Below are 11599 nucleotides of genomic sequence, written 5' to 3' on the forward strand. Positions count from 1 at the left end.
CATGAATGTGAAACATTCTTAAAAGAGAGCACTGTAGCCTGTAGGCTGCAGAAAGCATAGTCCCGTGCAATGAAATAAGCCGTAGACAAGAAAACAAACAAGTGCTCTACAACATTGATTCCATTCAATCAATACGCTCAACATTAAAAGAAATAAACTAATAAGTGAAAAAGAAAAACAAAATAGGAAAGGCGTGAAAATGGAAGTTCAAATAGAAAATTAAGAAAAAAGAATGGTGAATAAAATAAGAGAAGAGGTCAAAAGGAGTAGGTCCACAAAAAGCAGCAAGATCTTAGCACTCACATGTCCCCATATATTCTATTTTCTACTGTACACTCTCTTCTTCATTCACTCTCACTCTGCTTCTCCATCTCAGTTTCAATATCTTCTTTTTCTTCTAAACTTTCCATTCAAGAAGGGGTAATTATGCATTTCTGAATTAATCTCTCCGTTTTTCATTAGATCCCTACTCTGAGGTACATTACCTTACCATGTCAACATTTTTTTAAGTTAGTTTTTGTTTGTAGATATTATATTATGTGTAGTTGTATTGTTGTTTTGTTCAGTTGCTCAAGTAATAGCGACAGTGAAGACTAAAGACATGAACACAAAAACATTTCTTGTGGGGTTTACCTATGTCCATTTCTTGTGGGGTTTACCTATGTCCCTCAAAGATTAATTTCTTTTTTTGGGTCACATAACGAATCTTCATATTCACTCTTTTTAAAAAAAAAACTTTATAGCTTTGCTCGGATCAGATTAGGAGAAAGGAAACAAGGGTCGCTTTTATGTTATTGAAAGAAGCTAAGTACAATTTTTTGGGAATATTTATTTGTAGGGAAATGTGTGTCAACTTTTATTGGTCTTGGTAGCTGCTTATTTGGTGAGAAAACTTCAACAAGAGTCCATATAATTAACATATTCTGTTTCTACCTTTTCATTTTCCATGAACTACTTATATTATTCTCAGTAGAGTGTAGATCTCAAACTCCTTTCTAATTAACCTTACCTTGATTCCAGAGATATTCTATGGTACTAATATGTTGTTGCCATATTTGTGAACTCTTAAATCTCACTGATCCATTGTTTTCGTGTTATCTTTTGTTTAACCAGAAGGTTTAACAGAACCAAGCAGCTTCCCCCTGAAACTGCTTCTCATTAGTTTCAAGATTCAGACAAGATGCAGAAACCTGGACAAAACATAGACTTTGCACTGAAGGAGACTTCACCAAAGATTGGTGCAGGAGCCGTGACAGGTGATAAACTCTCCTGCACTTATGACTTGGTTGAGCAGATGCATTACCTCTACGTCCGGGTCGTGAAGGCGAAAGAGCTACCAGGAAAAGACGTGACCGGAAGCTGCGACCCTTACGTTGAAGTGAAGCTAGGCAACTACAGAGGGATGACCAAGCATTTCGAGAAGAAGTCAAACCCAGAGTGGAGGCAAGTGTTTGCGTTTTCAAAAGAGAGGATCCAAGCATCAATCCTGGAGGTTATAGTGAAAGACAAAGACGTTATGTTGGATGACTTCATCGGTGGAATCATGTTTGATCTCAACGAGATTCCTAAGCGAGTTCCGCCTGATAGTCCGTTAGCTCCTCAGTGGTATCGGTTGGAGGATCGACATGGGCGTAAGGTTAAAGGAGAGCTTATGTTAGCTGTTTGGATGGGGACACAAGCTGATGAAGCCTTCTCTGATGCTTGGCACTCGGATGCAGCCACGGTTGGACCGGAAGGTGTGACGAATATCCGGTCCAAAGTTTATCTTTCACCAAAGCTTTGGTATGTGAGAGTTAATGTCATCGAGGCTCAAGATTTGATACCTCATGATAAAACTAAGTTCCCTGAGGTTTATGTTAAAGCAATGCTCGGGAACCAGACTCTAAGAACTCGGATTTCTCAGAACAGAACATTGAATCCTATGTGGAATGAAGATCTTATGTTCGTTGTCGCTGAGCCTTTTGAAGAGCCGTTGATTCTCGCTGTTGAAAACAGAGTTGCACCTAACAATGATGAAACGTTAGGACGGTGTGGGATCCCGTTGCAGAGTGTACAGAGGAGGTTAGACCACAGGCCGCTTCACTCGAGGTGGTTCAACCTTGAGAAGCATATCATGGTGGACGGAGAGAAGAAGGAAATAAAATTCGCTAGCAGGATTCATCTAAGGATCTTTCTTGAAGGAGGATACCATGTTCTTGATGAGTCAACTCACTACAGCAGCGACTTGAGACCAACGGCGAAGCAGCTGTGGAAGCCGAGCATTGGACTGCTTGAAGTAGGGATCATCAGCGCTCACGGACTGATGCCGATGAAGACTAAAGACGGGAAAGGAACAACAGATGCGTACTGTGTGGCTAAGTACGGGCAAAAGTGGATCAGAACAAGAACTATTGTCGATAGTCTGATGCCTAAATGGAACGAGCAGTACACATGGGAAGTGTTTGACACCTGCACTGTCATAACCTTTGGAGCATTTGACAACGGACACATTCCAGGAGGAAGCGGGAAAGATATGAGAATCGGGAAAGTGAGAATCCGTCTCTCGACGCTTGAATCTGACCGCATCTACACACATTCATATCCACTCCTCGTCTTTCATCCTTCAGGGATCAAGAAAACTGGTGAAATACAGTTAGCCGTGCGGTTCACTTGCTTATCTGTCATCAACATGCTTCATATGTATTCTCAGCCGCTGCTACCCAAAATGCATTACATTCACCCGTTGTCCGTACTTCAGCTGGACAGCCTGCGACACCAGGCGATGAATATTGTCTCGGCGAGGCTGAACAGAGCAGAGCCGCCGCTTCGCAAGGAGGTTGTGGAGTACATGCTCGACGTGGACTCGCATATGTGGAGCATGAGGAGGAGTAAAGCTAACTTCTTCAGGATCATGAATGTTCTAAGTGGTCTTGTAGCTGTGACGAAATGGTTTGATCAGATCTGCAACTGGAGAAACCCAATAACCACAATCCTCATTCATGTTCTCTTTATAATCTTGGTTCTCTACCCGGAACTCATCCTCCCGACAGTGTTCTTGTACCTTTTCTTGATCGGGATATGGAACTTCCGGTGGAGACCGAGGCACCCTCCACACATGGACACACGGTTGTCCCACGCAGACGCTGTCCACCCCGACGAGCTAGATGAAGAGTTTGACACTTTCCCAACTTCCAGATCCCCTGAGATAGTACGGATGCGCTATGACCGGCTCAGGAGCATAGGGGGACGTGTTCAGACCGTGATAGGCGATCTAGCTACACAGGGAGAGCGGTTTTTATCGCTGCTGAGCTGGCGAGACCCGAGAGCAACCACATTGTTTCTGTTCTTCTGTCTCATAGCTGCTGTTGTGCTGTATGTTACACCGTTTCAGGTTGTGGCACTACTTACAGGGATCTATGTGCTGAGGCATCCAAGGTTCAGACACAAGCTCCCCTCTGTGCCGCTCAATCTCTTCAGGAGACTACCTGCAAGATCTGATAGTCTAATATAGACTTGAAATTATCTACATCTGCTTTCACAAAACTGTTTGTTAACATTTTCATAAACTTGGGTGGTTTAATGCTTTGATTCAGTTTTTTTATTTATTTGATTTTTTAGATATCAACTGCAAATCCAAATACATATCCAAAAATCCTCAAAATCTTTGGTTATGTGTTGCTTTTCATCATTTGTAAATTCTGATTCCGCCTAACTTTTTTGTCCAATGAGTAAAAGTTTTTGCGCAGAATATAAACTCGGGGGTTCCATTTACTTCACACACGCATTTGCTCGAACCCTCGAGGTGCTGGATGGCCAACTCTAATGTTGTGGATCAGCTGCTGCAGCCATTGCCTTGCAGATGGATCATCCTGTAAAAAGAAGTAAGAAGATTAGCTATAACAGCCATGTCCCAATTTAACCAAAAGAACTGAGACAAGATAACAACTAAACTGATAGATAATAAATTGGTATTGGTTAATATGCTATCAAAGAGACATAAAACTTACACAGAGACAGCTGCTGAATGAGGGATCCCTTAGAGGATCTGGGAGGCAGTTTCTGAGTGCTTCGCAGGCCCTGAATTTAATCAATAATCGTATCGTGTAAGCATTAGTGTGTATATATTATGTTTTGAATGAAGGAAAGTAGGGATAGATATTGGACTTTTGGTTGTCTGTCAAGCGGAGATAACAGCGTATGATGTGCTTTAACAGTCTAGGAGAAGGTCCTTCTGCAAGTGAAGTAACCATATTCCCCAATACTCGACCCAGGGCAAAGAACCTCTCCGCTGTGGCGCACATGTACTCAAGCCCGACATCGTCCAGCAAAACTTTCTGAACAATGAATGTAGCAACCTGACACCATGGGCTCAAACCAAATCAATCAGAATCATTAATTGCAGAAGCAGTGGTTATACAAGTTATTTGTATAAAGCAACGATTATGGTAACTGAAACGAAACTTGATAAACATGTTTCAAGCATGTGAATATAAAGATAAACATCTAAGAGTAGACAAACTTACAGTCTTCGATAACTCGCTGCCCATTTCCATTGTCCGGAGGCACAATGGGACAATTTCAGTCTTAAGAAGGAACTTGATTACTTCTGTATCATCAACCTACAAAACCGAATGAACAGAGTTGCAACACCAATATCACAAAAATACAATGATTAGGTGATGTCTTATTAACAGTATTCACTAAACGGTCTTCGCATGTTAAAAATGGTTGTTTCTCAAACTGACAAAATATATTTACCAGGACAATGTGTTTTACGTAGTTAAACAGTTGCAAGCAAGCAAGCAGAAGGAGGGTTCCTGCCTTATGGGAATGAACACAGTTTTTATAACTAGACATACCTTGACAAGTGCGCCAATAACCCCCAAGCTAGTCAGCCTCAGGTATTCAAAGGGTTTTGACTTGCTTGATGTGTTCAAGAAAGCGTACAGGTACAGTGGCATCTGAGCTGTATTTTGAAAAGCAATGGCCTTAAGCATATTTTAACCAAAAAAATCCTATCTAAAATTGTGTTCAATTAAAAAGAGACCGACAAGGTGGCTATTAATTAAAACCAGTTTTGGTAGGAAGATTTCATCATAATGAATTGGAAAATTTGGCGAGTTGAAACACAGGCTTCCAACAAAACAATAAAACAATAAATATTGTAAATATTTGCGGGGATAGGATTGTACCGTTAAGGAACAACATTCTCGTTTCAGGATGAGAAGCAACACACTGGATGTCAAAAAAGAAGGGTCGAATCAATAGAAATTAGATTCATCTTAAACTAAATGTCATTTCCCAAAACAAAGAGAAAGACAACAAGATTTGAACGCACCTGGAGAAGCGCAAGGGCATTGCAGACCCTGTTTGATTGAGCAGAAGTCATATTCGGAGGAGTCAGGAGACGATAAACTGAGGTGATCTCCTGAATAGAGGAACAGTTGAAAATGAATACATAGAAATGAATCATGACCCCTGAATCTAGAGGAGAAAGTGTACCTGTGTAAGAGCAGCAATGGTTCCAAAAGAATGCCACAAAAGCGGAGCCAGATCTTGAAAGATTTCTCTCCTCTAAAAAAAATTAAAAGAAAAGCAAAATAAATAAATAAATAAACAGGAGGTCGCATATGTTATATTGTTACTGGTAAACATGATTTTCATTGAGAAGAACATATAGATCAATATACGAAATTAATATTTATAAGTTCAGCAAACATCAAAACCATTTCGTATCTGAGTCTCGACGATTATCATATAAATCGTTCACCGCACAAAAGAACATATACATCCTCTGCCTAATGAGCTCAACAAACATCAAAGCCACTAAACTTTTCATAATCGTATTAGAGTCTCGACGATTAGCCTACAAATCTCAAAGCACGTCTTAGATTCACCGCACAAAAGAAACCTAGACGTTAGCAAGCAAAGCAAGTCCAATTTTGCATTAGAGTCTCGACGATTATCCCTACAAATCTGAAAGCGCGTCCTACATTCACCGCCACAATTCGATTACGAAAACGAAAAAACCAAACGACGATCAAACTTCCTAAACCCAAAGCAAGTCCAAATCACGTAGAGAGAAACAACGAAAGGACCTTGGAGAGCTCGAGGAGAGCATTCTCCCTGAGGTTGGGATCGCAGATGTCGAGCACCAGCTGCTCCGCCGTCGAGAGCCTGCGATTGTTGCTGGAAGAAGCTCCGGGGGAAGCGAGCGAAGGAGGAAGATTGGCCATAGCTTTCACCGTCTCCACGCGCCGCAACAGAATCACTTAGTGAATTGATAGCGGAGGGGGAACCCTGGTTTATATAGTAGGCCCGGGCGTGTTTGTCACGTGCCTCGCTTGGTCCGTTACGGCTTGTGTTTATTTATTTGTTTATTTATTTTTATTTATTTGCCGTTACGGCTTTGTTTAAATCTAAACGTTCCCCCGTTTTAAGGATATGTATATTGTGTAGAGAATATATGTGATCTTAGCTTATATCATTCACATGGAAACACACAATCTTAAAATATTTGGTATAAGCAAAAGAAACAAGATTTGGAATATTTAAGGGTATAATATTTTTTTGTGTTCCCGCGTTAAATAGACTATTTTAACACTTTTAATTTAAATTGTCAAATAGATTCAGCAAAATATTTATCTTTTACTTTTTTTACCAGAATGTCAATATAAATTCTTTGTCAAAAAAAATCAATAAAATTTAACTTTATTTAGCAAGTCAAACTAAATTACACTTTAAAAATAAATTACACTATTTAAAACTATGTTAAAATTTTATTTGAATTCAATTTTATTATCTAGTTTATATCATATTATATATATTTTTTGTCGACCTATTATATATTGATCATAAATCGCATTTAAATAAAAGATAGAGTTCTAATTAATGTTTTCAAAATTCGTGATTTACACTCAGATTTAGATTCTGGTTTTGGCTCATGAAAATAACCATTAAAGGTTTAGTTGTATTAGGTGTTAATAATTTCTGACCAATATATTAGGTAAGCAATTTTTTTGAAAATTGACCAGAATTTTAGGTACAATATGTTTTAAGATTTCATAAGGACTTCCTACCACAAATCTTATCTTCTTGTATTTCCACCTTAGATAAGAGGATAAGAGCCTAATTATGGCTTTTTAATTTATGATTCAAAGTCAGACAAAAAAAATATGATTCAAAGTTTAAAATACAAATTAAGGTTGTTTAAATTAAAAACACATCTCATAAATGGTTTTCATTTTCAGATGACAATATTTCTCAGCATCCACAAATATTTCGCTTACATATTTCTCAGAAGATGACAAAATGATTGGTACTTTCTTGATCAATTGAAATGCTATACACTAACACTAACGAAATTAATCATTTAAGAACCTGAAATTAATTTGACTCGGATAAACAAAACGATAGAGTGAAGTAAAGAACGTAAAAGTCCTACAAACTACTATGAATTTGTGCGAAACAGAAGATGTAGAGGCAATTAAACTATGGAGAAGTAAAGGGGATGTGTTTATGATGAAGAGGGTCAGATCCAGTCGGAACTTGTCTTTCTTCAACTTCGTTAGCTGATCCCACAACACCAATCTCATTCTCCTGTCGTCCAAAAATTTAATTAAATGATATATATTTATTTTGTCATCAAACTAAAACGGAAAAATACAAACGAATATCATAATACTATATCCAAAGTTGAATAGAAACGAATATCATAATACAAAGCTAGCTTTCGGGTGAAAGCGTATATTCATTCACCTCAAAAGGTAGCTTAGTTAATGATTATATGTGTTTTCTACACGAAGAATGATATCATTAGAAATAAAGCATTTACCTTCTTCATGGCTTTCATATCTTCTCTTTCTTCTAACCAAAAGAACGCTAGAAAAACAAAGCGGAGTCGTCATATATATATATAGGAATAACCAAAGAATCGAGAAAAGATTATCGAGAGCGACTTACATTTTGTAGAAGAAGAGTGAGCAAGTGGGCATGAAGAAAGGACGATGGAGAAGAAGATGATCGAGATGAGAACGCCTCCTTTGAGTCTCATCGCCGCCGCCATTTAAAATAAAAACAAAACCTCTCGTGGAAGCAAGGAGTGACGAGCTTCACGTCAAGAGTTGTCGTCTAATAAGTTTAAAGTTTGGTTCCGGTTGTTTACCAAAAAGAAAAGTTTAGTTCCGGTTCTACAGGCTGTAGATGTACAGCGGATGGGCAAATCCGTCATTTTTGGCTATTCTTATAGGGATGAGCTTTAACCTGTACGGACACAGATTACCGTTTACAGGCTGGACCGAGTCAGACAAATATCATTCTCGTACAAATGTCGTGGAGCTATTATCGGGCGCCACGTCGCTGCTTATTTGGCACTTAGTGTAGCCTTTTTCTTCTTTAATTAAATTAAAAAAACGCATACAGCGTACGAGTCTAGTGGGCCTTCGTTTGAGCCCCAATATGGGCCCATATGCAATATTTTGTTGTGACTACATTGGTTTGAGCATAATGTTTGGAGTTGACCTCTCATCCTTGTAACGAGGAGTTTTACACGTCTCTGCAACATTCTACATTTATATGAACGTCTGGTGGATTTTACAATGCTTAGTGCTTACAGCCAGTTACTGGAGTAATGTGGCACACAAAAGTCATTACAAATCTTCTCCCTAAAACAAAATACAGTTTGCTTTATATCCATACAAGTTTCCAAATTTCCCTCATTGATTCACATTGCCACCACCATCTACACCTTTCAGCCAGACTCCATCTGCGTTGGTGAACCTGAGAAGAGCTAAGGCCCTATCAAATATTACCGCTTTCTCCGTCTGATAATTCTTCAAGCCTTGCAATTGCATCCACAAGAGCTTGCTCATGATCCTACCATTTCCAAGTAAAAACTATAGTCAGCTTCTCTTTTTGTGTAGTCAAAGACCAAAACTCAACAACACATGCATGAACAATGGTTCTTACTCTTAGCACTCTCTTTGCTTTCTCTACCTCTGCTGGGTTGGGGTTAACTGATCCAAAAACTTTTTCTATCTGTAACAAATATTATATAAAAATCAATACTTAGATGTGAACTTTCGTTCTCTCATAATCCAAAACTTGATGATTAATACCTCTTTTATTAGTGTATCAGTGTGGAGTATTTCAATATCGCCTAAACTTTTCTTCCCAATGCCATTATGTGCCTTGTGTGGCTGTATCTTCATGTTTCCCCGACCCCTACCGCTAGGACCACCACGAGGCATGGCCTTTGTACTACTTCCACGGCCTTGCCCAGGATGTCCTCCTTTACGAGAAACCCCAGAATCCTCACCTTCCCATCTGATATCTCCCGGAGATATCTATGATATAGACACAAAGAATAATCAGAATTCAAGAATGAGATTAGCACTAATAATACAATTATATCCTCCTGATGGCAATAAAGAAACTGAATTTAGCAGATCTTGATGTTCTCTGCGTCTAAATTATGAATGAAATGAAGCAATGAACAAGTAAAAACTAATCAATCTCTTATTACTGATAGTGTAATAACTGACAAGCCTTCTCATTGACGTGTATTGCTGTAATAATCTTTATTACCTCTTTAAGATTTACCCATTCCCAAGTTTCATTCGGAGTGCTAATGTCATACACTAAAGCATGCCGCCCCTTTATCAATGTTCAAAGAAAATAAAATAAAATATCAGAAAGTGGAGTTTTGGCACTAAAAACATTAAACATATATACAGGAATGAAAGATAAGATACCTCAATGGGGTCGTAGTTGGTAATAACGGCTTCATAGAAATGGTTGTCCTCAGGCCACTTTGTCCACACCTTCTTTCCAATCAACGGGTCGTATGATCCTGCTTCACCTGGTTCATTGGTCAATGCACCTCCCTGAGGCCTCCCAGCAATGCCTGTAGCTGGGAACTGCATTGGCTTATCTTTTGTTAGTCAATTAAAAATTTGAGAACGAGAGTCAAGAAGCACTGTGACTTACTGTCTTTGGCTTTTTCGTCTTTGGACCTGGTGGAGGAGGACCTCCCCTTCTTAGCGCAGAAGAAGATGGTTGCATTGATGGGTGCAGAGCAGGAGATGGAGGGCCCATTGATTGTGATGTCTTTTGCTTCTTACGTGATCCTGAAACAGCTGGACTCGGAGCATTATCATGAACCATCTGAGGAACACTGTTACCCTTTCTCCATTCCCTTACATGATTTTAAATTAAACATCATTAGCACCAAAAATTTGCTGTCGATTAATTGAAGATAAATATTAAAAAAATAAGGCTACCTTATTCGCCTGATCATTTCATCAGCATTAACCCTTGATAAGAGCTCTCTGTGTTCCTCATCAGACACCCGAAGTTCTTTTCTGAGTTCAGTGATCAAACTTTCTTTCTCCTGAATAATTTATTTTTATAGATGGTTAAGTTACATAAGCATGGAGTTATTAACGAACAAGATAAGAAAGATAAGTACCCAAGTGATAGCATCAGACTGGGCTTTGAATGCACGGAGTATTGAGCTATAGGCTTCTTGCTCAATGAGATGAATTTGAGTTTCCATGTCATTGTGCACTCTTGATAAAGGAGCAGAGTTGAGAACTGAAGGTCTGCCGTTACCGGCAGGTCTCCCGCTTCTTTGATATCTATTTTGATGTGATGGAGGTAGGTCATCATCCGTACCTGAGCTCCAAAATGAAAACAATATATCACCCAAAAGACAGTACCACAATTACAATAAAAAGAACATCACAATGTTGAGAACACAAACTAACACCAGCTTAGTTAAGAAACGGCTAGACAGAACATCCTTTAAAAGAAGACAAGACTCACCACTACTATCAGAAGGTCGGTAATCCATTTGTGTTATTTCCCGATGATGCTTCTTCACAGGGAAGCTGAAGAATCAAAACGTGGAATGAGACCTGTTTAGACCAAAGCAGGACCTGCAAAACCAAGAAAAACAACATCAGAACATTAACAGGGAGAAAGAAACAAAAACACTCACTCTTCAACAGAACAAAAACCTTCACTTTTTTTTTCAGGTCAAAGCTGAGAATCCTAAGTGAACCAAGAGTACTAACTTCCGTTGACAAAAGTCAACTACCAAACCTTCACAAAAACGAATTAGTAACACTCATGGAACAAACAAGTTCACAGCTTGACGAGATTCGAACTACATAAACCTTGTTTCAAGCAAAATCCTAATCATTGAATACATTGACTTTCAGCTAAATTCAAAGAACTACACTTTCCTAAACCCTAATTTCTGACAGAACCAAACACACACAATGCTAGCTCTCAAGATGAACAAAACTCAAATTGCGCAGAAGGAATACAACATCAAAAAGAAATTTACCTCTTTCGTGGGTGTTCTTTGGATCTAGTCTTGAAACTTTTGATCAACCAAAACTTTTCATTACTCCAGAAAGATCATAGATTTGATCGAAACATCACAAGATCGACTCAAGGAAGAAACTTTCCCACCGCCCAATTCAATTTCGGAAAACGTTAGATCTCCAGGAAGCTGATACTACGCAGCGGAATTGAGAATCACTGAACAAACCGTGAACAATTTTCCGAGAAATCTATGAGCCGCGGACGTGAAGCCGATTGCCCTAGTTTTTTC

At 38.9% G+C, this 11599-nt stretch overlaps 4 protein-coding genes across 6 annotated transcripts; 1 reads left to right on the top strand and 3 right to left on the bottom strand.

Annotated features, from left to right (window-relative positions):
• Positions 1–215: 215 nt before the first annotated feature.
• On the top strand, positions 216–3580 carry LOC103855990 (FT-interacting protein 3). Of its 2 annotated transcripts, none has more exons than XM_009133060.3 (2): positions 216–1032; positions 1114–3580. In XM_009133060.3, exon 2 carries the CDS (start codon positions 1181–1183, stop codon positions 3488–3490), a length of 2310 nt encoding a protein of 769 aa, XP_009131308.1. In that variant the 5' UTR covers positions 216–1032; positions 1114–1180; the 3' UTR covers positions 3491–3580. The 2 variants fall into 2 exon arrangements, with proteins under 2 accessions (XP_009131308.1, XP_009131306.1); XM_009133058.2 differs by having other exon boundaries at positions 216–476.
• Positions 3552–6408, bottom strand: LOC103855988 (CCR4-NOT transcription complex subunit 9). The gene is made up of 9 exons (XM_009133056.3): positions 6078–6408; positions 5482–5553; positions 5318–5407; positions 5172–5214; positions 4839–4945; positions 4503–4598; positions 4144–4334; positions 3987–4056; positions 3552–3848 (listed from the first exon to the last, which is right to left on the bottom strand). Exons 1-9 carry the CDS (start codon positions 6213–6215, stop codon positions 3753–3755), a joined length of 903 nt encoding a protein of 300 aa, XP_009131304.1. The 5' UTR covers positions 6216–6408; the 3' UTR covers positions 3552–3752.
• A 935-nt stretch (positions 6409–7343) lies between these two features.
• LOC103855991 (CLAVATA3/ESR (CLE)-related protein 40) lies at positions 7344–8266 on the bottom strand. Its single transcript, XM_009133061.2, has 3 exons — positions 7942–8266; positions 7814–7860; positions 7344–7578 (listed from the first exon to the last, which is right to left on the bottom strand). The coding sequence occupies exons 1-3, from the start codon at positions 8042–8044 to the stop codon at positions 7471–7473; spliced, it is 258 nt and encodes an 85-aa protein (XP_009131309.1). The 5' UTR covers positions 8045–8266; the 3' UTR covers positions 7344–7470.
• A 255-nt stretch (positions 8267–8521) lies between these two features.
• LOC103855992 (protein EMSY-LIKE 3) lies at positions 8522–11598 on the bottom strand. 2 transcript variants are annotated; one of them, XM_033286587.1, is made up of 12 exons: positions 11402–11598; positions 11330–11365; positions 10906–10916; positions 10804–10868; positions 10448–10653; positions 10260–10369; positions 9967–10174; positions 9732–9896; positions 9565–9633; positions 9096–9323; positions 8947–9015; positions 8522–8853 (listed from the first exon to the last, which is right to left on the bottom strand). In XM_033286587.1, exons 4-12 carry the CDS (start codon positions 10829–10831, stop codon positions 8779–8781), a joined length of 1158 nt encoding a protein of 385 aa, XP_033142478.1. In that variant the 5' UTR covers positions 10832–10868; positions 10906–10916; positions 11330–11365; positions 11402–11598; the 3' UTR covers positions 8522–8778. The 2 variants fall into 2 exon arrangements, with proteins under 2 accessions (XP_033142478.1, XP_033142479.1); XM_033286588.1 differs by having other exon boundaries at positions 11330–11566.
• Between the last annotated feature and the right edge of the window lies 1 nt (position 11599).

This window comes from Brassica rapa, chromosome A03 (assembly GCF_000309985.2).
Source record: "Brassica rapa cultivar Chiifu-401-42 chromosome A03, CAAS_Brap_v3.01, whole genome shotgun sequence".
Classification (NCBI taxonomy): domain Eukaryota; kingdom Viridiplantae; phylum Streptophyta; class Magnoliopsida; order Brassicales; family Brassicaceae; genus Brassica; species Brassica rapa.

What these genes read in the sequence shown, in the direction of transcription:
- LOC103855988 (XM_009133056.3), bottom strand. Translation starts at nt 6,215, where the DNA reads ATGGCCAATCTTCCTCCTTCGCTCGCTTCCCCCGGAGCTTCTTCCAGC. An exon ending in CTCTCCTCGAGCTCTCCAAG is followed by an intron (nt 5,554 to 6,077) that starts GTCCTTTCGTTG and finishes AATTTTTTTTAG; the next exon opens with AGGAGAGAAATCTTTCAAGA. An exon ending in CGCTTGACAGACAACCAAAA is followed by an intron (nt 4,057 to 4,143) that starts GTCCAATATCTA and finishes GATTAAATTCAG; the next exon opens with GGCCTGCGAAGCACTCAGAA.
- LOC103855992 (XM_033286587.1), bottom strand. Translation starts at nt 10,831, where the DNA reads ATGGATTACCGACCTTCTGATAGTAGTG. An exon ending in AGTCTGATGCTATCACTTGG is followed by an intron (nt 10,370 to 10,447) that starts GTACTTATCTTT and finishes TAAATTATTCAG; the next exon opens with GAGAAAGAAAGTTTGATCAC. An exon ending in GAAATGATCAGGCGAATAAG is followed by an intron (nt 10,175 to 10,259) that starts GTAGCCTTATTT and finishes AAATCATGTAAG; the next exon opens with GGAATGGAGAAAGGGTAACA.
- LOC103855990 (XM_009133060.3), top strand. Translation starts at nt 1,181, where the DNA reads ATGCAGAAACCTGGACAAAACATAGACTTTGCACTGAAGGAGACTTCA.
- LOC103855991 (XM_009133061.2), bottom strand. Translation starts at nt 8,044, where the DNA reads ATGGCGGCGGCGATGAGACTCAAAGGAGGCGTTCTCATCTCGATCATC. An exon ending in TCACTCTTCTTCTACAAAAT is followed by an intron (nt 7,861 to 7,941) that starts GTAAGTCGCTCT and finishes TTGTTTTTCTAG; the next exon opens with CGTTCTTTTGGTTAGAAGAA. An exon ending in ATATGAAAGCCATGAAGAAG is followed by an intron (nt 7,579 to 7,813) that starts GTAAATGCTTTA and finishes TTTGGACGACAG; the next exon opens with GAGAATGAGATTGGTGTTGT.